A 24053-nucleotide genomic window follows, 5' to 3' on the forward strand; every position below is an offset into this window, starting at 1 on the left:
TCACTTAGAGCTACTCTCAAACAACTCCACTTCAACTCTCCATTAAATATTCCTAAACATTTAGAATCCCACCATACCATTTACCAGTAACGTCATGTCTTCAGGGTGCACATTTGTCAAAAGGAATTTTCAATAACGCAAATACAGTACAGAATGGACAGGAAAAGTCTGCAGCTATACGGTATGTTTCAATAGAATGTACTATAGACAGTGACGCTCCAGGCCACCCTGACCGAGCTGCTGTATGTTTTGTCTATCAGTGCTGTGGTACAGTGTCTCTATTCACTAGGATTCACACCATGCCCAGAGATTCTCCTTTGGCAGGGCACGCTCTCGGTCTCCAGTTACAGCCCAGTGCAGTGTAGGCTTTCCTTCAATCACATGATATGTTTTTGCTTCCTCTCCAAGGATCACCATGGCAACCATGTTTACCGTTGCCCCTGGCAACAGCTTAAACACTGAACTCCAAAACAAAAAGGAGAATTCCCCAGCCCCTACAAACAAGCGTTTTACCTCCCCAATTTTGCCACACAGGAAAAACAGCATAGCTCAAAAAAGATTGATCTCAACAAAGAGTGGGAGAGAGAGCGGGAGAGAAAGAAAGGAAGGAGGCTTGGACATTGCCCTTACACACTAATATTGGACTGGGATATATTCCTTCCACTCTGGAGTTGTTATGACTATTTATTAATTGTATTGTTCAACTCTCAACAAAAACAGCCTTTATTGGCATTTTTCTTGGTAACTTGGCCGATAACAAAAAACAGGCCTCTAACTTTCATGTTTCACATGCACATACTGAAGCAAAAACCAGGGAACATGGATGTTTGTGGGGGTAACAAATGTAGTGCTTGTTTGGACAAATGATCAGACACATCTACATGGTTACCATTTCCAGTGACAGCCAGGTGGAATAAGTTCTGTATGGACCCACATCTTCATTGTTCCCCTAATACGCTGGTTACCTTTATTTGTGTTGTAATTCAATTACCATCATTTATCCTCCTAGTTATAATGTTAACAGATTGTTGTTTGCTAACAAAGATAAAAGCTCAAAAACATTAAAACACACACAAACACACAGATCTGTGAGAGTGACAGAAATGCACCAGGCAGACAAAGGCAAGAGCCCATGTGCCCATCCACAGACAAGACAACACAAAGGCCCACAGGGAGCCAAGCACAAAGACACCAAGATGTCCACCCTGCGCGCTGAAAGGTTAATTGGCATGTCTTGAAAGCTGCACGGAGATGAAAGGAGGTTGGAACAAAAGGAGTGTGGTGTGGCTGGACAGGGGGAGGCCACGAATAATATGATAAACCCACAGCTTGGCCGCTTTAATTAAGCTTTTCAGGGCCCCTTTGCCTTCCTGTCCGTCTCTCCTTTTCCCCTTGCTGCTTGGAACGTCACCAAAAATCTACATAGACCCCATCACTGTATCCTATCCAGGGAGTGCTATTCTTCCCAGTCACATTCAACAGCAACTAGGGTGTTCTAGCAGCACCTAGCACAAGCTCTGAAATGTCACCTCCCCCATACATCATTTCATCAACATTGCAGAGCTGTCGACTAGGACACCTGTTGAGGGCTGCAGTCTCTCTCTCTCTCTCTCTCTCTCTCTCTCTCTCTGGTGGAAACCCAGAGCAGGGCAGTTGGTTGTGTTCTGCTAGGTGGCGCTGTGGCGTACATACCTCACAGTGGTCTCTGTACAGGCTCTGCAGCTTCTTCACGTCATTCATGTTGATGCGTTCTGGGAGTGGCTGGGTGCCTAGGTCAGGACTGGGGAACGGGGGCAGGACATGGGAGACATCTGCAGATACAATGACGGTCAGATCCCAAACAACAGCAATGACAACGTGGTGTCTCATAGTAATGTAAAGGGACATCATCCAACCTTTTAAAACATTCATTATTTCAACCAGTAATTCAATTGTGCTGGTTCTTCCCTAGGATACCAAGCTATGAGAACACCCTTCCTAATTTACTGAATTGTCCTGTGCTCGCAAAATATAGCATTAGTGTGAGCTCTGCTTCCGTAAGGACGTTTGGTTGACGCACAAGGCGACAGGAAGATTTGAACTTTCTAGACAACATAGGATGAGTACCACATTAGTGTTCACCAACAAAGCCCACAATGACAAAGTCTCATTTAGATTATGGCAATTAAGAGTAACAGAAGTTGCAATGGAGTGGCCAATGCATTTTCAAACATTTGCCAAAACAACGTTCTTAACTGCCGCTAAAAAGTCTGTGACAAATCTGATAGAAACTTAGAAAGAAGTAGAATCTAAAGATACAGTTATGATTAGGTTAGGGTTGTGCTTTTCTTTTGGACAACAAAATACATTTTGTGAAAACCAGAATAACATTAGACAAATGCTAGATTTAATATTAGGAGGTTTTTCTAACATCATTGCTTTTTTCAAAGTATATGTTTTCAAAATGAATAGCTTATTGCTCCCAGCAAACACTGCAAAGTGATGGCTAACACGCTGATAGCCTATGGTAGCCTATGCTACCTTTGTCTATGTAACTGAATGGCAAACGGGATGTGCACTTCAATTATGCAATAATTTCTAGTTGAGGAATAAAAATAGTAGATTTTAATTATGGCCATCAAAACAATTTTACACTATTATACTTCCAGTGGCCCATAAATACTGAGTGAATTGAGAATTAAAAATATATATTTTTTAATTATAATGTAAACATGTCAACTGGCCCACATCACCTTCCAAGGTAATGTGGAACGCTTGTCCAACTGATAATCCCTGTGGCTACGGAGACTGAAAGGAGATGCCTCGCTCAATGTGTACTGGAGTGGAATGAGCGGCCATGTAGAAAGTCTGGTTCGAAAGTTGTTCCAGCTGCATAAACAGATCATCAACTATCAGCAACAGTTCTTGTTCAGCGGAGAATACCATGCTAGTTACCAGGAAAACAACACGTTAAGTTTAGAAGCTTTCCAAGACAGGGGTCTGGTTAAGTCACACAGCTTATGGCGCAGCGATGGTTTCGCAGTGATTGTGTGAACAGAAAGTTGTATTTCAATATTGTGTAAATTAAATTGTTTTAGTATTAAATGAGAACACACAATGCACCATTTTTACACACAATGCACCAGGCCTTAAATGAGAACACCCAATGAACCATTTTTACACACAATGCACCAGGCCTTAAATGAGAACACCCAATGAACCATTTTTACACACAATGCACCAGGCCTTAAATGAGAACACACAATGAACCATTTCAAATCCAGTAAACAATGCACAACCTGTAGACTGATGATCACGACTAGTTAAATGTATTTCCATTAAATGGTCTATTAAATCAAACAGTCTACCAAATTAATACAGAAATGTATTTTTCCAATGATGTATAGTGGTGTTTTCTCAGGAGTTCCACTAGCAACAATTTATTGGCTCGTCTTTTCTCCCTGTTACCAGCAAGCAGAAATCCTGCTATATTTAACGGGATCTGCATTGGACGTCCTTACCAATGTACTGCTGATGGTGCTGGCTCTGGGCGGCCACAGACTGCTCTGGGGTGCTGGCTGAGTGCTGGGAGCCTCCTGACAGGCTCTCCCCCATGCCATCAACCTTCTGGAGGGGCTTGAACCTACAGAGAGGGGAGAGGGCAGCACAGCTATGTTGGGTGGGGCTAGGAAGAACTAAAGGATGACTGGGAGGGAGAGGAAGCACAAATGAGCGGTGGAGAGGGCGGAGAATAAATGCAGGTGTGAGAGGTTGAATTAACATGTCGTCAGATCCAAAATGACTGGCACGCTTAAAAAAGATGAGGGGAAAAAAGACCTTCATTTACATCAATTTAATGAAAACAGTGAGTTCAGTAAGTTGACTTTAAAAAAAGTGTATATAGTATATGCAGCTCCGGAAAAAATGGAGACCAATGCACCTTTTCTTTCCAGAAGCTGTATATACTATATACACTAATAATATTTATTTAAGTTATTTTATATACATTAAAAAATATATATATAAAATCACACTCACTGGCATCACGGTTTTCATGAGTACTCCAGCCTCCCCTTAAAATCTTTTTGACACAGATTTTTCTTAAAAACCATTTCCCTGAGCAACAGTATTGGTACAAAATACAACAATTTTGTTTGAACCATACATCTCAGTATTCCCATCATTCATTTTACACAGTCTTTCCCCCCCGATCCTTATCAAGGCTGACAATAATTACGAACCTGACTGTATCGAAAATGAGGATGAGAGATCTACTACCGTCTACTGCAGAGAAGCAAAGCTTTTCAGAATCCACACAATATGGGTAAGGGCAAAGGACATTAAGTTAAAATGGATGAGAAAAGAACCTGATCAGCCCTCCGGCCGACTATATGGACAGTAGATGGAGAGGAGGGCTCACCTCTGTTTCTGGTGCACAGGCTGCTGTCTCATGGCCATGTATTGAGAGTCCTCCTGCAGTCTGTTGAGTGGTGAGTCAGGCTTCAGCCGGATGCCATAGTAGTGGTACTTGGAGTTGCCCCTTGAACAAACAGGAATATGAAGGTTGAGTGCTAATGTGGACACGAAACAAATTAACATTATGTATTAAACCTTTTTTTTATCTCATTTTGATTTCCATGTAGTACCACAAAGAGCAGATTGTGACGTTTTTAAAACCCTTTTAAGACCTGTGGGCCATTGGCTCCAAGAAGGATCCCTTGAGGCCTGACTCATCCATAGTTAAGACAGACAGACTTGACCTTCAACAGCATCCAAAACCTAGTTATTATCATCATCATCATCATCATCGTACCTAGTCCCAAGACGTCTGGTCCTGAGGCCCATAAACACAGAGCGGATAAGTTTCCCGAACGAGGCGGCGTTGACCGGGTCCAGTTTTTGCTCCTGACAGTGGCGTAGGTAGTGGTTGTAAAGGGAGCTCCTGGGAAGACTCACGCCCTCTGCAGTCTCATAGTTATCCAGCAGCCACTGCAGCTAAACACACAGAGAAAGAGGCCATCAGTCACACATAGCCCTCATCCTTACAGTGTTTCCATACACAGCCCGACCACAAGGGGCGCTGCTTTTTATATCACGTCAAAGGAGAGAACACACAGACAGACAGACAATCAGACAGACACACACGCCAAACACCGGTTCTGAGCTTAAACAACAAGGAGAGAATTTAGATTCTGGCCTGAAACTGTCAAAGTGATTGAATGAGTGTCTCTGATGTGATAACTGCACACGTTGCCTCATAAGATGACCACATTATACCTGTCCACTAGCAATGTACTATATGTCTGGAGTCCCCTGTTATGTCCCTATCCACTTGGATGGTGAAAGGCAGATGATTGCCAGTTGAAATATAAACCCAAGTTATGGGTATGGACGTTTATCTCAATTAATAAGGTGGCTAGACGGTGTGACAGACACAGCGTGAAAAGGACTAGATGACTTAATATGACTGTCAGAAGCTGCTGAGTTATATATTGATTCTAGCATCTGATTCTCTGACCATAGAAATGACAGGATGGAGTTGGCAACAGCAATGTGTTTGCAATAGCAATAACACAATATGTGGACGACAGAGAGAGTGAAAATGCAACAGGTTAAAATACATGCAGAGCTTCTGTCAAGACATAGCCAAGCTTAGCCAGTAGCAAGTCGCCCAAAGAGTGGCTGTCCAGCAACCAGTGGCAGCAGATGCCAGGGCAGTCCCTGTTCAGACAATGATGTGTTGGGGCCACAGCACAGTAAGGCTAGCCTTAGACTGTTAGCGTGCAGGACACCAGAACACAGGGACCGGTGGTAAGATACAGCCAGGGAGACCAGGCCTTTCTAGTCCTTTTCAAACAAAGTTCCTAGTTGACTTACATGGCTGTTGAGCAGGCTGCTTTTGTGAGTTGCAATCCCTTCAGACTTTTGGAGGTTTTCAATCGCCATTTCAAGCTAAAGAAAAAAAAGGATCATGCAAAAAATATTACAGAAGGAAGGAAAAAAAGGAAATGAAAAGGAAGGGAGAGGGGAGTTGAGGTGTGTGTGTGTGTGTGTGTGTGTGTGTGTGTGTGTGTGTGTGTGGGGTGGGGTGGGCGGGGGGTAGACAGGGAAAACAAAAATACAAAACAGAAAGGAAATAAGACTGTTAGCTGCAGCCCAATCTCTGAATTTCCATTACACTCAGTCAGTGTTGCAGCCAAATTCATTATTGGCTGACAAAAGCATGCAAATGAGGGGGGCTCAAGGGGTTAAGCTGCTGACTGAAGGCCCTCCTTGTCTGACACTAATGAATGCAAATGGACTCTGCTAACAGGGCTACAGGTCACACCATGCTCAATGACAATGAGTCGACAGTCTACCTTACACCCCCAAAAAAATCAGCACACAATCCAAAACTGGAGAAGTTATATGCAACAGTCACCGCAACCCCTTTATAACTCAAAGACAGGCCAAATAGAAGAAAAACTCCAACAGAGCAGAAAAGATTTCCATATCATCCCCCTTTTCATTCCATTTGTTATCCCAAAGGAATCATTTCAATGAATTTACCAGATCATTTTAATTTTTTCCCTTTGGATTATGAACTGGAGAAAATAGAAGAGAATTAAACTAGCGGGCATAGCGAATGACAAAACCAGAGGCTTGCTTTTAAGCTTAGGAAAGAGGGGGAAAGAAAAGGACACCCACAAAAAGATGTGTGCCATAGTGGCCAAACTTTTGAAGAAAAGAGCAGGCATCCTTCCAAGACCTTAAAAAGGCTCCCAAGGGCTCTTGGCCAAATGGTAATGAGCCCCAGGAGTTGCTTTGTTTCACAGGGCGCTCAAGTGCCTGTGAAAAACTCTAAAACAAGGCAGCGCTGAATTATTTAAGCCAGTCTGCACCCTGCTTCCAGTGCCCTACACCTCCTGTAAGGCGGTGGGGAAGGACTACCCCCCCGCCCCCCCATCAGCGCACAAGCAGCAGTGATGACAGCCACACCAGGATGTCACTGTGGGCAGGGTGTCTGCTACAGCATGACAATTTGTGGCACTTACAAATGATTTCTACACACTTAGAGAGTACATTAATCCAGGCACAGCTCATCAAGGTATGGGATAAAAAATAAATAAATATATAATGGGCTTTCTGCTGGACCTTTTCTAATTTGATGGGCTTTCTGCTGGACCTGTCCTACCCACAATAACGTAATAATGGGACAACCCTAAAGCAGTGAGAAAGTGCTCGAAAGGTGAACTGCCCAGAAGGAACCCCGTCCAGGGTGCTCACCATAGCGGAGGAGGAGCGGGATGAGTGGGAGGTGTGGTGGCGACCCCCCTCCATGCCCCCACCGTGGATCAGGTAGGTGCTGCCGCTGGAAATGATCTGACTACCTCCCACATCCATGGCAATGCCCACCATGCCATGGGAAGGCATGCCGCTGGCCGAGGAGACCACTGTGGTGACCTGGGCACCGCCACTCTGAGAGTCAAAGTAGGTTGCTCCGCTGCCCTGTCCATACAGCTGGGCATCTGGGCTATAGGAGTAGGCAGTCCGGCTGGGGAGAGACACAATCAGTTTAGAGTGAAACGGTATTCCCATCACACTCCCTTAGCTGGAGAACCTATTTCAATGCTACACATCTATGTCAGATTTCAAGTTAACCGTTTGATTAGGTTTATTGTTGTCCTCTCCATTTTAAATGCCGCTGAAACCTGCTCCTTAGCCTTAAATGTACTTACATGGTTCCATTAGCGTAAACTGCTTCACCCCCCTCTCCTACATACTGGACCTGGGAGGGATAGACATGCTGGATCTGCTGCACCTACAGAGAAACACATGACACAACCTTTCACTACCATCAAGAGGGACGACCCGCTCCTAGACTGTTACTCAAACCTTGAAATTAGATAGGATATCACGAGTTATAAATCAAAAGGTAACATCCGTTTAACTCCTATCTTCCATAATCATGATCACATCTGGCTGACAGTAGGTGGCAGTGGGACGACAGTGCCAAGCTGAGATAAAAAGACCATCTCTCCTGGGCACTTGCAGCACACCTGACTGCCATCTATCAATGAGAAAACCCATTTTGTTTTCTGAGCAAGAAACCCGAGAACAGAGCTCAAAGTCATTGGCCTCAATGTGTCCGGTATCAGCGCTGCAGCCACGCTGCGTGCGTTGATCTAGCTAGACAGACAGTGTCCTGAGGGTGGAGGATGAAGGAGAGAAGCGAGACGGCGCGCACCTGCTGAGGGACCTGCTGCACCCGAGGGACTGGCAGCTGCTGCACCTGTGCTCCCTTCTGTGAGCCTGTGGTCTGAACCAGCACCCTCTGCAGGGAAAAGACATGCACCATTTACATGCACAGAAGATGAAGAATTCAGACAAGACACGGTCAGAACAATACAGCAGAAATATCCTGTGCCGAGCTGTGGCCCAGCTCAATGCACACGTGTGGCTCCCCTCCAGGAAACCAGGGGTTCAATTGGGTTGCCCCCATTAACCGTCTCCACTTCCCATTTCAACTTTCAATAAAAGCCTTGATTTTTTTTATTCATTAAGAAGAATGAGTGCCCAATCTCCATAATAACAACAACAACAATAATATTATATATATATATATATATATATAATATTATATATATATATATATATATATATATATATATATATATATATATATATATATATATATATATATATATATATATATATATATATATATATATATATATATATATATATATATATATATATATAAAAATATATAAACAGCACCAGATAAATTACAGAAGAGGGATTTTACTGACATCCGGTATATGTTTCCTTGTTGTACATTGTAGCTTAAACTAAAATATGAAGTGAATGCTGGAGGGAAATAATTCCCTATTCAGCAGCAGTGCAGTGTAACAGCCAACACATCTTTCGGTGTCCATTCGTTCTAGGCTTTCAGCAGACAAACCGCAATGTATGCTTGTCTGTGGCGGAGGACTTCTCCTGCTCTCCCTCTTCATGAGATTGTTAATGGAGATTTGTGTTTCATGACAACAAAAATAAATAAAGCCATTCCTTTTATCCTCTTCATCAGCCTGAGATATGGCAGAGGCAGAATGCGGTGTGAAAGGCAGACAGTTCAGCACTGGCTTCTCTCAAGCGTAGCCAGCTGTTAAGGCAAATACAATGCACTGTCCAAAAATATTAACATAGGAATATTTACTGCTTGGTTTCTATGGATTCTCTCTTTCTACCACGTCCTTTTCCCAGAACCTTGAACAGATGTGGCAAAAGATGGCCATGGGCCCTACAGGTAATACCCAGAAATGCGTGCCTCACCAGATCTGATATCAGAAGACAACACAATATCAAATGATTATCGATGCTTTCAACTCTGGGCTAATATATTTCTATGTTTCTAATATGCAGGAAATACATTCAGATTAAAGAGTTCTCTTAAATCGAATACATGATTTATAGACTGGGGTTTGCCAGAAACCAACAGAAAGAGAAAAAAATTCATCCCTATTTTTCACACACTTAAATATTAGTTTATTATCGGCCTCAAGACAGTGATTGTCCTGCATATAAAACTCAAAGCTGGCCGCATTCCCCAAATCTTGCACTGCCTTAAATTGTTCCGATGTCCAGGACGTCCTATTTAAGTCACTAACAATATATACACTCACCTAAAGGATTATTAGGAACACCATACTAATACTGTGTTTGACCCCCTTTCGCCTTCAGAACTGCCTTAATTCTACGTGGCATTGATTCAACAAGGTGCTGAAAGCATTCTTTAGAAATGTTGGCCCATATTGATAGGATAGCATCTTGCAGTTGATGGAGATTTGTGGGATGCACATCCAGGGCACAAAGCTCCCGTTCCACCACATCCCAAAGATGCTCTATTGGGTTGAGATCTGGTGACTGTGGGGGCCATTTCAGTACAGTGAACTCATTGTCATGTTTAAGAAACCAATTTGAAATGATTTGAGCTTTGTGACATGGTGCATTATCCTGCTGGAAGTAGCCATCAGAGGATGGGTACATGGTGGTCATAAAGGGATGGACATGGTCAGAAACAATGCTCAGGTAGGCTGTGGCATTTAAACGATGCCCAATTGGCACTAAGGGGCCTAAAGAGTGCCAAGAAAACATCCCCCACACCGTTACACCACCACCACCAGCCTGCACAGTGGAAACAAGGCATGATGGATCCATGTTCTCATTCTGTTTACGCCAAATTCTGACTCTACCATCTGAATGTCTCAACAGAAATCGAGACTCATCAGACCAGGCAACATTCTTCCAGTCTTCAACTGTCCAATTTTGGTGAGCTCGTGCAAATTGTAGCCTCTTTTTCCTATTTGTAGTGGAGATGAGTGGTACCCGGTGGGGTCTTCTGCTGTTGTAGCCCATCCGCCTCAAGGTTGTGTGTGTTGTGGCTTCACAAATGCTTTGCTGCATACCTCGATTGTAACGAGTGGTTATTTCAGTCAAAGTAGCTCTTCTATCAGCTTGAATCAGTCGGCCCATTCTCCTCTGACCTCTAGCATTTTTGCCCACAGGACTGCCACATACTGGATGTTTTTCCCTTTTCACACCATTCTTTGTAAACCCTAGAAATGGTTGTGCGTGAAAATCCCAGTAACTGAGCAGATTGTGAAATACTCAGATCGGCCCGTCTGGCACCAACAACCATGCCACGCACAAAATTGCTTAAATCACCTTTCTTTCCCATTCTGACATTCAGTTTGGAGTTCAGGATATTGTCTTGACCAGGACCACACCCCTAAATACATTGAAGCAACTGCCATGTGATTTGTTGATTAGATAATTGCATTATTGAGAAATTGAACAGGTGTTCCTAATAATCCTTTAGGTGAGTGTATGAACGTGAAGACGCTGGATGAGTGCAAGCAGCATAGCCACGTAGCCTACAGCTGAAGGAAGTCGTGAGAGGGGGATAAATGATTTGGTGTCAAGGTAAGGAAAAAACTATGCAACAAGGCTAATGCAAGTCAAATGAACAAAAAAATAGGATAACAATGAAAATAGACAACAATATTGACTGTGATAAATTATAAAGCTTGATGAGTGATTTCATTTTTTATGTGATTCCTAGATCTTCTAATAAACATAGTTTTGATGCTCAATGGCAAAATGTTTTTGGGTGGCTCAGACATAATGAAGAGGGAATGATATGCTCTGTTTGCTAGAAGCATTCTGGAGCCCATGTGTTTAGGGCTTAGGAAAATAGCAAAGCAGAAACTATAGGCTGGATGCACTTAAATCCAATAAAATGCCTACTAGTCCTGTACAGGCAGAGGAGAAAAATCCTACATATGTGTAAAAAAAAAAAAGATCAGATATGTAACATGTTAATATGCAAAGAACAGATTTATTGCTCCTTATTTGGTTGCTATTGTATTAGGGAGGGCATTGTAGTATGCATTATCTATTCAAGTGGACATGGACAACAGGGCAGATTTTAACGCTATAATAGTTTGCTTTTTCAAGTAGCTAGATATTATATAAGGTATATCAGAGGGGTGTCCGGAAGAGCGTGGGGTAGTGGGGGATGGAGTACCACCTTTGACAAATTTTCAGCTAGGAGAAACCCTGCAAGAGCATGGAGTTGGTTAATATTTCTGTCTCTCTTACATTTCCTACCCAGTCATCTTATTTCTGATCAGGTTTAGTGTCTGATGTGGCAGCTTTTCCTGTCCAGGAAAAGTTTGTTTCCTGCGGTTTCAACAGACAGTGAGGTAAAACCATGTGAGGCTATTACAAAGATTAATATTAAAATTAATATCGCTTTTCATGCAAAGCATTCCAGTACTGGGATTACAATGTTAGGTTGAATCCTTGTTTTAACAATCTCACCAATGAGGACAGAAACAACTGAATTTTGGCTTCAACTTGGCATTTCATACAAAGCTTTTCTATACAATGGGAATCAGATTTTTTGTCACTTTAAAAACAGTCAACCTCTCAAAAGCATTGTGAGGGGTAGATGAATGCTACTGCGACATACATTGTATTAATAGGCTTGCTATTCAATGACCATGCATGCATTCAGTCTACTTAATTATTCAGACATGCTTTAGAATGTAAATTAATAATATCACAGGGAAAGCCTAAAGTGCATTATTCTTACAGTAATGCTTTATTTTTTGAAACTGCCTGAATATGACTTGCCAATCTCTGTAAAAAAACATTATTTATTGCTTTATGCAGGCCTACAATGACTCTCAAATATTTACCCCTCTTGGACTTTTCCACATTTTCTGGCATTGCAACATGAAATCAAAATAGATTTAATTAGGAGTTTTCGCCACTGATCGTTACAAAAAATACATCTAGAAATTGTCTCAATGTTTCCAGACCCTGATACAGAGAATCATCCCCTTAGCTTGATGCTGCCACCATCATGCTTCATGGTAGGGATGATGTGCAGTTAGTGTTATGGCCCAAAAGCTCTATTTTGAGACCATAGACCCTTCTTCCAATTGGCCTTAGTTTGCCAAAAACCTTCTGCCAAACTTTAGTCTTTTTGTGTTTTCCACTCTTCCATAAAGGCCACTTTTGTGAAGCCCAGTTCACCCATGGAAGACTGTAACTCCTATTGAGTTGCCATAAGCCTCTTGCTGGCCACCCTGACTAGCATCCTTCTTGAACGAATATTTCCATTTTTAGTAGTAGTTGGGGAGAGTGCTATGAGCTAGTATTGTACGGTAATGTGTTATCTTATTTGGATCTGTTTTAGACCATGTGGTAATCTTCCAAGAGTAGTGAAGAATTAAAAGAAATAATAATCACAAAAAAATAAATAGTAATACATATAGAAAAGAAAAACGTTGTGTTTGATTGACAGCCCCACTGCGCTGCATTTCAAGTAGTGAGAGAAGAAAATATACTTTATACACACGTTATACGCACACAGTTGTCAAAGTTAACACCATCCCTTTTTTAACCCCACTAATCGCATATCCATTTCTTCACCACATGGAACATTCTGTATTAAGCACACATATTTCTGAACCCTGTTAGGCAGCACACACAATCAGTGTGTAGCATGCACTTGGTTGACCTCAGCAGCTGCAGTAGTGATGCTGTAGTGTAATGCACTCAACTAGACAGCCAAATCATTCTCAGAAATGGAACGTTGACCAAAACAACTGTTTGGATGACGCTTCAACACTAGAAGTGGAAAACCATGGTAAATATCCCTTCAAGTGTTGCAATTAGTTGGGGTCCTGAGGTACCTGGTAATCCCCAGCTCCAATGCCAAGGAATGCAGCCTAGTGGCTGGGTAGCGGCATACCTGTTGTGAGGCCGGGACGGGCTGCACCACAGGGGCCTGGGCGGAGGTAGACGTACGCAGCGCCACACTGGACGATGAGTCTGACCCGCCTTCTGAACTCTGCATGCTGGGACCCTGCAGGGGAGAAAGGGAGGAAGACGGGGTTCAGCTGAAGCAGCGGAGAGTGTGGGGGTGTGAGCACAAGGACGTCCTGGACATCGGAACAAACCCACAGACCTGCCAGACGGGACAGAAGAACAGTCAGCATACATCGTCACTCAGAGTCAGGCCTGCGCTTGTGCTGCAATGCCAAACAAATGGGCTTTTCACCGCATGTCCCAGAGAGGGGCAAGGGCTTTCATTTAGCCAGAAAAAGGTTCATAACCCAGGCCGTTCGGCGTCTTGGGTGCTTTGAGCACCAGAGACGCCTCATATCTGGCATTTATTACTGGAACATTAGCTACACTGGTAAAGTCAGCAGCATTAAATAGCTCCTTATTATTAGTCCATGCGCAGTGAAGGATCAGGTGGAGAAGTTGTGGTGACAACAGTTAACTTTACAGCCTCCTAAACTCTGAAAACACTCTGCCTCTCTTACTAACCTTGGAAGAACATTGGCAAAGCATGGTAAAATGGAGTGAGGAGATCTAAAAATGGAGTGACACAAAAGCTCTCTCTTTCTGATGAGAGGGAGTGGTCACAGAGAATGGAACTGCAAGAAGGTTAGGGAAAAAAACTCCATAAACCCCCAAAAAATAAAAATAAAACCGAGGGAGAGGGAAAAAGATGAAAATGGCAGGGGCTCCTACCCCCGCCAGGGTCCTGATGATATCCAGCGTTTGTTTCAAATGAGAGTCGTTCTCTGGGGGCTCCAATAATCCAGCTGATATGAGGAAATTCCTCAATGCTTTGTAAACGTTTGCCGGTTGCTATGGTGAGGATTCCATGACGACCACCCCTAACTCAGCCCCACTCTCCACCCTCCTCCTCCTGCTGCTGCTGTTCTCTCCTTTCTTTTTAAAGCTCAGGCACAGGAACTTGAGTGTAACCACAGAGTAAAGGAAGAGGAGAAAGAGGGAGAAAGAGAGAAAAGGGAGTTGGGGGGTCTGGCGGGAGGACATCTCTAGTAGACCAGGAGCTGAACAAATGAAGAGTCAGCAGACATGGACTTGCCACTTCCGTTCGCTATTCATCCTCAGTCAATCAGTGGCCAAAAGATTAGTGAAGGGGGATGACATCCATACACTTACAGATTGTGATATTATTTTTGATTATGCTGCATTGTATTAACAATCTTGCAATATTATGTTTGTGCTAGGTTGCTCAAACTGCAACAAAATGTGTGTTTTTCCTTCATAGATTGTTGTCCATCTTATTAAATCGGTAGTACATTTGTTTTAATCCATTTAACTCCATGACTGACCAAAACCTTTTTTTAAGGCTCTTGTCCCTCTGCCACAGACCTGTGAGCAATATGTCTGGAACATCAAAAACATCTCAATATAATCACAGTATCAAATGGCAATTGAGATAAAATTGTGAGAATTGGAATACAATTATATAGTATTATATAGTGAGGTCCTAGGCAATTTCCACTCCATAAGAGAGTAACCATAAAAACGCAATGAGGCACGCCCTCCAGCAAAATAATGTACACAGTGAAAGCCTCTCCCAACACAAACAATTACTGCTATAAAAGCCTGATCATTACACAGGTTAATAATACACAAAGCCTTATCAAATTTTCCATTATCAAAGCTTGGATGTAAACAGTAACACTGCTTGCTTGCTTCCTGTGAGATCCTTACTCCACTTCCAAAAGCACAAGTAGCTTGTAGTCTCCATTAACAGGGCGCCTTTAATACCGTTTGATTAGAGTCATTAATCATGAGATGGGTGGGCAACAGGTGCTGTTCAGATCCTACTCTGCACCTCAAGCACTATAAATGACAGCACTGTTTTACAAACCATCTTTAGATTATTGTGGTGAACTGTTTAAGAGCTGTTAAAGACCAGTGACAAAAATAAAAAACATTGAGGCTCAAGAACAGTTAGTTCAAGACTATACCAAATTTCAAGAAAAATAAATGAGGAGAGAAGATTTCGAAATGCTTGTCTATTTTTCACACCACTCAGCGTGGACTTCCACAGGCATGAAGGTGCCACTGACAATTTCCATGCAGGACCATTGGCAAAGACACACCCGTCTAAATGAGTCATTACGTTAATACGCAAACAAGGCAGAGCGTACCCTCCATTACACAATTCTGGCATATTTCAACCATTGTCTGACGATTAAATCACATAAGATTGTGACACACTATATATATATATATATAAAGATCTGCGAAAAGATAAAGTCCTTCTAAACATTCACAAACAGCCCCCTCTGGTCCCTCTCATATGAATTTGTCAGCGAGGAGGGAAAATTACCACCAGTCTGTAAATCCAGTGTCAACCCAAGAGACTGACAATCTTTCTTTATGCTTTATTCTAAACTAATAACAACAATTATTCAGGCAAGTATTAATAATAATCATTTAGGACACAAACAGGGAGTGCATATTTTTAGCAGTCAGATGTTTTAAAAGGAAGGTATTTGTCTGTGGGGTGTCAGCAAAGTTATAAATACACTGGTAACAATCCCTGCAGTTATCTTTGGACTTTCCTTAGAGCAGTTATAAATGCACTAAAGGGTAGGGAGCAGTAGAGCCCAGGGGGTTTTCTCTACACTGGTAAATGGGTGGTGTGGCGCAGAGGCTCATAAACCTGAGATATGCCCTTTAGGTTTCATGCAAAAAGCTCAATTAGGTGGGATCTTGGTAGGAGCTGTGAAGTGCGCCATGCATTACACTGGAGGGAGAGGGCAGGCAGGCAAGCAGGCTGGTTAGAGGGCTTTCTCCCCCAGCCACTATGAGCTGAGCCCTAGTGAAGGTTAAAAGCCACACAAATTCCCCACCAGCTGCTATGAGCAGCACAAAGGCAGAACACAGCGGGAGACGCTGCAAACGATTGCAGAACCCAATTGAATAGGCTGCACTTTAAAACAGAGCCTCTCCCTGCAGCCCTGAGAAAACTTCACACACAAACCCTTTGAAAAGGACCCAGTTTTCACGCAAGCAAATCTCAAATGAGCAATTAAGACAATTGCGTGAGCAGACCAATTTCCCTGTTAAGAGTCAACCAGAGTTTTAAAAGCTAAGAGTTTAAATATATATATATAATAATTAGGAACTTCACAATGTTAGACCTTGCAGTACTATTAACTCATACCTGCTATTTGGTATGGAAATTTGGACAGGATTTAAACATCTGTCACTGACAAATCTAACTTAAACAGCACTCAATCAGAGAAAAACACATACAGATGTTCAATTAAAAACAGGAGCCCAGTCTTGGCTCATGTTTGCACTGGCCCACATTGTTTGCAGAGCAACAACGGTTGCTAGTGGCAACACCGTCCACTCCCGTTCCAGGAGCCTGTTGCTATGCAACCAACAGAATACTTCCCAAACCAAACAATGCCATCCCCCAACTGATCCCTCTATCTCACACTAAGCAGAAACTTACAACAATAAATACGTAAGCTATTAATTTCGGGGGGGGGGGGGCTCATTCCTGTGCCATGGAGAGAAAAGATTATATAAAATGTTTAAAAACTCCATGCTGGTTTCAACTTGATTAAAGAAGGCAGAGGGTAGTGTTCTCTTTTTTTAATGCACTCTATAGTCAAAAAAGAAGAGTGTTTAAGTAATCAGAACAGCACCAGCCGATCCCCTATGCTTGGCTTACACCTACAAACTCTAAAAACAACAATTACTGAATTGAAAACCAATGACTTTTCCAACTTGTATAATACTTGCAGCAGGAAGGAGACATAAGAAGAGGGGAGCACAGAGTACTCAGACTCCAGGGGCTTTTACAGCACATCAGATGTTAAAACAACCATGGCAATAAAGCAGACACTTGTTGCCATTAAACTCATGTCTATGGGGGACATTTGTGCACTACTGGTTTTATAGCGCGTTTGTTTTAAGGTCATTTTTCACCATATACTGCCCCCAATACCTTGGCTATTCTTTCAGAGATATAACATAAAAGCTCTTCAACATTGAAGCAACAGGCTTTCCATATAACTTCAATAAGCACTGCTACATTTATGAGTTCAATCAGTGTGATCTTTATTGGATAACCAATCCATTAAACATGTATACCTAAAACCATAGGTTGGCTTCTTTTTTTTTTGTTGAAATCCATATCCATAGTACACAGTCGCACACAATCACAAATAAAGTGAATTAAGATATGATAAGAGATGTCCATGACCAGGGCTGTAGAATCATTCCACCTCAAAAAGTGCAAGAAAGAGGACTGCCATTTAATATCGTAAATTGTTCTGGATTCTGGAGTAGGTAACAAATATGCAAAGACTTGCATTCCATAAACTTTAACTTAGTTAAAATACAATTTGATCTCTGAAAGGTATAATAATGTATTGCACTCTTAAGTCTCCATTTCTAGAGTCATACAATATTAAATAAATGCAATTGTTGGGCCTGGTAGACACCCGCGGTTAGGTATCTACAAGGTCTTGACTGTGGTTACTAAGTGTCTAAGAATAAAAAATTAAGTATCCTTTTACAATTTTGCTAGTGATAGACAGTACAAGAACGGCTAAATTGCCAAATAAAGCCTGACCAATGAGATTTGGCTGTCGGAAATGTTTTATTTTGAAGCCGGGGTCACTAATATAAAAATCAGCCAGCTAGCTAACGTTATAATGCATCTAAAATCTTCCTGCTGACATCGAAAAAAAAAAAAACACTTATTCCAACAGCAAGTGTTAGATAAAATGTGATAGATCATCGGTCAGGTTACAATAGTTTGTCATTGAGCTCCTGATGCTATTGTATTCATATGTAATATCTCACGGTCACTAGCTAGCTTAAAGCGGATACCTTCACTAGCAGTTGCAATGGGAATTCTTACATATAGAAAATATCCAAAATACTTTCAAAACCACTAACAGACTTTTTGTTACAACAAACCCTGACCACCACTGGAGTGCTGCAATTTCGATGGAGCAAACGCATGAAAAACTGATTACGGATTCACGAATCGCACCGGTCGGCACACTTGACTCACATCACATTCACATTCTTTTGAAACCAAATATTTTGATTAGATTTAATTCAATGTTGTTGTCACTGAACAAGTTCAAGTACAGTACAACAAAATGCAGTTTGAATCTAACCAGAAGTGCAAACAGAGAAGGGCAGACAATTTCACTATAATGTATATGTATGTACAAGTGGAATGTATAGATGTGCAAATGCATACATATGGCAATTCTAAATGTGCAACGGAAGCAAATAGAGTGGAGCATAAAATGTACAAGTGTTAAGTATAATGTACGTACAAGTGCAATCGAGGCAAATTGAAAGAGTAGGGTAGCATGTGCAACTGAAATGCAGGGATAGTAGACATGTGTATGTAACAATTGAAAATGCAAGTACAGTGGCTGTTCTGAATGTGCAAGTCTGCATGTGCAAATTAAATACAGGAATAGCAGCAATGACACCTGTACCTGTAGACAACTGAAAACGTCTTTATCAGACTTTGTAAGGCCATGACAGAGTCCAGTAGTACAAAGGGTATTAAAAAATTTTTGCAAATAAAATATTTTGGATGTTTATATTAAAATTAAGATGAGAATTCCATTAATCATGCAGCCCTACTTAGAATTTACTTTGATCTTCAGAAACATGGCTAATTTCACTAAATGACTCCTTGGCAATTTACTCAAAAGGCCAACAATGACATTTGATGAGTCATGGACTGTTTTAGTTTAAATTGGAGTTAAATTGGGTTCAGAAATCATGTAAATAAGTGTTATACTATTAGACAGTAGTGATACATATGTATGCACCATTAATAGCCTGCCCCCTGTGTAGAAAGTCCCACCGCAGCTACAACAAATCCCAGAAGAAACACTCTTTTGGCAACTATCAAAAAATGTAAAGGTACCACAGTAAATGAGAAGAGGTAGAATTCTTCAATTCTACACTCAAAATATTGGCGCTTTAATGGTGAAATTAAAACTGATAGAAATACAGACGAAAGACTAATATCATCCGATTATATCAGTTGAGCTCTACATTAAAAGGACTTTTGTAACGCCTTTAATATATATAAAAGTCTTACTGCAAATTGAGTCAAATCCTTTTCTCGGTCAGAAACAAGACTCTAATATCCATTTGTTTTATGAATTCTCCAAAAATACCAGTGTATTTGCTTGGTTACAATATTTTTTGTCTATTATGTAAATCCTAGATTTAAAAATCAAAACATGGCAATCAATTTGCGGAATTACTCAGATAAAATCAAATGTTACCCCTGCTGGAAAAACTGGAAAATCTGTATCTGTTTGTAAATCGGAGATGGCTGGTTTCCAGGCTTGCTGATTTGAAATGGAACTACCCTATTCAATGCTGTCTCATTAATTCATGCCTAATCCAATCAAAGCAGCTCTTGGGGTCTCCAGATGGTGAGGGTAGGAGAGGAGGGGACCTGGCTAACTAACAGAAGAGGAGCCATCAAGGGGCCATTAAAACAGCCACTGATCCTGGATTTGATATTGCTCTCCCAATTCCACCTCTGGTCCACACCACAGCCTGTCGAAAGAGACGCCATCCATCACCAGCCAGAGAACTATCAAATGGTTGCCATGGAGACAGTGTTCATCCATACACCTTCCCCAAAGCCCCACCTCTGTAACCCCTTCCACATTTCCACCGCCACCTACCATTCTCATTCTACATACAACCTTAAGCTAAATAATACAGAGTTGGAGAGGGATTAACTAAGTACTGTTCTGAGATATCAACCAGCTGGAAAACAAAGCAGAAGGGCGGGGATGAAGTAAATGTCCTGGAGGTAATATGATGCATGTGGGTGTCGCTCTCTTTAATGATTATTTATCTTCTGTTTTTCCAGCAGGGGTGATGACAGAGTGGAGGGAACATCAGTCTATGTTGTCATGCCACCTTGTTGCCCATAGAGATAGAAAAAGGTTTGTGAAATGCAATGAAACAGTTCCCACGTGGCAGCTAGCAAGGAGACAGTTAGTTATACATTTCATGGAAGCCTTGGTGGAGATCTAAAGGAGGGGTTCTAGAAAACATTTAATGCAAACATAATTTAAGTCAAGCATGTTAAAATACAACCCCAGGAATAATAATGCCATGAAACTCAATTTCATCATATTCAAATTGAACAGAATGTTCTACAGCTATGTAGAGTGGGAAAGTGGACATTGTTTATTAGTTGTGCAAACTTCGGTTTTGAACCCTGCACAGACCAATGCATCATAGCCAGTCAGAACATCATCAGGTCATTGTATTCATTTTGAACTGAACGGCTCTCAATTCACTGCGCCCATTTCATCAAGCCAATGCATTTGATTGACGTCAGCACACTATAGCTAGTAATGTTTGTTTCGCTAACCAATTTGCACAGTCATACTGAGCCTCTACTTTCAGTAGTTCTGTAGATCTCTGGGAGCATAGAGACTTCTACATATGTAGCAGTTGCCACCAAAAAATATCAGAACAAAACCAAAAGAAATTGCCCATACAAATGACATCCTCCCTCTTGTCATCTTGGTTGTGATTTTAGCAAACTAAACTAAATAGCTAACTCCAAGGGGTAAATCAGCTAGCCACATTATTACTGACTTAAATTATGTTCCCATTCTTGCTTTCATCATTTTGTTAAAGATCGAGTCAATTAAACTGAAATTGAGCATGATCCTGGATAGATGGAAGGAAACAATGTTCTTGATAATTATTTTATCAAATATATTTAACTACTATGCAATATGTTAAGATTATGAATGAAAGCTAAACAGTAAAACCAAAAGATAATTGAATGCCTAAAAATACAACCAAAATAACGGTAGATACCTTTAGGGCTATGGATGGAATCTAAAAGATTAGTCTGAACTAGGTATAGATTGACTAACCTAATATTCATTTTGTACTTTCTTTTTTAACACGGAGTCCGACCGTCACAGCACAATTATGGAGTTTTTAACAGGGTTTAAACTACAGCCAACCATGTCTGTGAATAACAGGGGGTGAACTAGAGTTGTTTGTAGGACAAGGGCGGATCCCAACTTTCTTTTCTGTTGTTTCTTTTATTTCTTAATAAAACTCATGAATACAAAATGCACCAGATTTTCTTCCACTTAGCCTATACTTACAGAACCACTACTACAAGAAATTTTGTATTCCTTTATATTATTTGGTGAATTGTGTTATGCCGGCTTGACAAATGACAAACATATTGGAAGGAAAACAAAATATTTAAATATCTTTTGCCCTTTGCGGTACATTTTAGGATAACATTTTTCAAAACAAAGCAAGATACAAAGTCCACACTGGTAAAAGAAACACTCCCAATACTATTCCTTCATGCAAAATATTCTCACTTTACATGTGCTTTCTGTTAGAAATCTTCCTCCGATTTCTTAGTACACTAGCCAGACAGCTTTCCCTTTGATAATCCAAAGAAAAGCATGACCTTTTTTCCTTGTATCATAGAGGGATCACATTTAATCAAAACAGTCCATGACTAAGAACATGGAGTTGGTTAAGACTCATGGGATTTAACAGTCAAAACTTTTCCAAAGCTGAAGGAGGAACTGCTTCAGCAAACTCATCTCCAAAATTGTGCTTTGGATTTCATGGTATGCACTGTTAACCTGGTCCTAAAACTCAAGCCAAAACAACCATTTGAGGTAGTAAGTCTAATCCTACAGCTGTAATACAAAAATGTAAGTCAATGCTTTATGGGTAATTTTCAATCACTCCTAATGAACATCAGGCTCAAGACAAATTCAGTGCCTGCTACTTTGCAAATTCAAATCACAGAAAGCCATTAACTAGGATTTCTCCTAATCACATTCCCACAATATCTAAACCCACATTAGCTTTCTGTCTAGACTTAATTGTGCAAGTGGCAGAGAGAGAGAGCAAGAGAGAAAGAAAGAGAGAGAGTGCATGCGCGCGCTTCTTGTGTAATTGCTCTCCTTCTCACACACACATGTAAAATTACCACTGTCACATTTACAAACCTAAATTAGGAATGCAACCAAGCTCAGAACCAAAGTGCCTACAGGGCCATACGCGAACAGCAATTAGCTCAACATAACGAAACGGATAGACAACTTTTTAGGCATACAGATCCATTCTATGAAAACAACCTTAATAGCTAGGCATGGACATTCGTCACTATCTATATCAATCGATCCAGCACAAAAATATGACCAATGCATAGACCAATGCATTGACCATGCTCACTCACCAAGGCTGAGGGCTCACTTGAAGAGTAAGGTGGCACAGCAGTTCTTCCTCTGGGCAAACACTTTGATGACTTTGGGAATAAAGACATGTAGGGGAATCAGTTGGCTTTCAATGGAAAACATGGCCAATGAGTTGAGTCTCGGCTGTCCCATGGTAATGCGAGTGAAGGTTTTTACCCTCTTCAAGGTGGAAAAGTTCCTCTCTGACTCGGATGTCGTCATAGGTGTTATGATAATTTTCAGCAGAGTGACGGTCTCAGGAAAAGCCTCCTCTAGGTTGTTCTCATGGATGGATCTTAACAGAGACAGGGCCATCTTACCAGTGTGATGCTCAGTGTGGCGGTACAGAGTGGTCAGCTCAGACTTTAACTTTTCCTTGTTTCCTAGAGGCCATAGTTTCACCGTACAGTCAAGCTCAGATGTGGGGAATGACAGGACAAATTGTGGGAAGAGCGAGCTGTCAACCAGCTTGGCAGCGATCAGGTGGTCACTTTGTGAAAACCTCTCCTCCACCTGGGAGATGACTGTGTCACATACCTCCTTCATCACCGGCGCTGTGTTGGTTATTCGTCTGCCTGGCTTGTCTGTTCCATCATGAACGGTGGCAGCCCATTCACCAGTTTGCTTCCACATATTCTGGACATTCTCCTTGAAACGGGTGAGCGCACTGCTAATCCCAGATGCATCGATGCTCTGTTTTTGCAGTGTTGTATAAGACATCAACTTCTGGCATAAGGAAGAAAAAAAAGCTTCAGAAAGGCTCGGTCCCTGAGTTTTTTTGACAGGCTGTATGCCTCACATATGGTGGCCTCATCCCATCCTGGTTGTGTGTGTGTGTGTGTATCCTGCATACACAGGAGCAGCGTAGCACGGTTTTCCCAAACTGCATTGACAGTTCTACTTTTAAAGTTCCATCGTACAGCAGGGTGGCCTTGGAATGTGTCTCTGTGTTGCCTCAGCAGGTGCCGCAACACGTTTTGGAGCGCCAGAGAAAAAGGTGCAAAAGCAGTTAACTCTGCAAAAAACACCTTCAGGATGCTCATCCTTGCTGAACAAAGTTGCTGCAAGGTCAGGTTCAGCTGGTGAGCACAGCAGTGAACAAACTGGGCATATGGGTACGTCTCTTTCATTAGCGTCTGTATCCCTCGGACGTTTCCATTCATTACAGCCTGAGCGATCAGCTTTTCTCCCAGCTTCAGTGGTCCCAGCACACCCTTGATGCTAGTAGAGAGGCCGAGTCCAGTTTTATCTGACTTCCACCAACTCCAAAAACCTCTGTCACGGTATTGTCAGGCAACATGTATTGCAACACAACCACCATGTGTGATTATGGGTGATATCAGGTGTCCCATCTCCCTGTATGGCAACAAATTATCAACTTGGGCTGCGACATTTACCCTTCCAAGTAAGCCCAATTTCACAGCA

At 41.7% G+C, this 24053-nt stretch overlaps 1 protein-coding gene across 4 annotated transcripts in view; it reads right to left on the bottom strand.

The window, feature by feature from the left end:
• Nucleotides 1-24053, bottom strand: part of rfx2 (regulatory factor X, 2 (influences HLA class II expression)) — a 40143-nt gene that overhangs the window by 6267 nt on the left and 9823 nt on the right. Inside the window, exons 1-10 of one of the 4 annotated variants that reach the window (XM_010871823.5) lie at nucleotides 13867-14172; nucleotides 13286-13399; nucleotides 8207-8293; nucleotides 7698-7780; nucleotides 7246-7513; nucleotides 5857-5931; nucleotides 4793-4974; nucleotides 4400-4519; nucleotides 3501-3685; nucleotides 1693-1811 (exon numbers count right to left, since the gene is read on the bottom strand). In XM_010871823.5, coding sequence (XP_010870125.1) covers nucleotides 1693-1811; nucleotides 3501-3685; nucleotides 4400-4519; nucleotides 4793-4974; nucleotides 5857-5931; nucleotides 7246-7513; nucleotides 7698-7780; nucleotides 8207-8293; nucleotides 13286-13399; nucleotides 13867-13890 — 1257 coding nt within the window. In that variant the 5' untranslated portion in view covers nucleotides 13891-14172. Of the gene's footprint in view, nucleotides 1-1692; nucleotides 1812-3500; nucleotides 3686-4399; nucleotides 4520-4792; nucleotides 4975-5856; nucleotides 5932-7245; nucleotides 7514-7697; nucleotides 7781-8206; nucleotides 8294-13285; nucleotides 13400-13866; nucleotides 14173-24053 lie in introns of those variants that run through there. The other 3 variants (XM_010871821.5, XM_010871824.5, XM_010871825.5) reach the window with 3 other exon arrangements.

Source organism: Esox lucius, chromosome 8 (assembly GCF_011004845.1).
Source record: "Esox lucius isolate fEsoLuc1 chromosome 8, fEsoLuc1.pri, whole genome shotgun sequence".
NCBI classification, from domain to species: domain Eukaryota; kingdom Metazoa; phylum Chordata; class Actinopteri; order Esociformes; family Esocidae; genus Esox; species Esox lucius.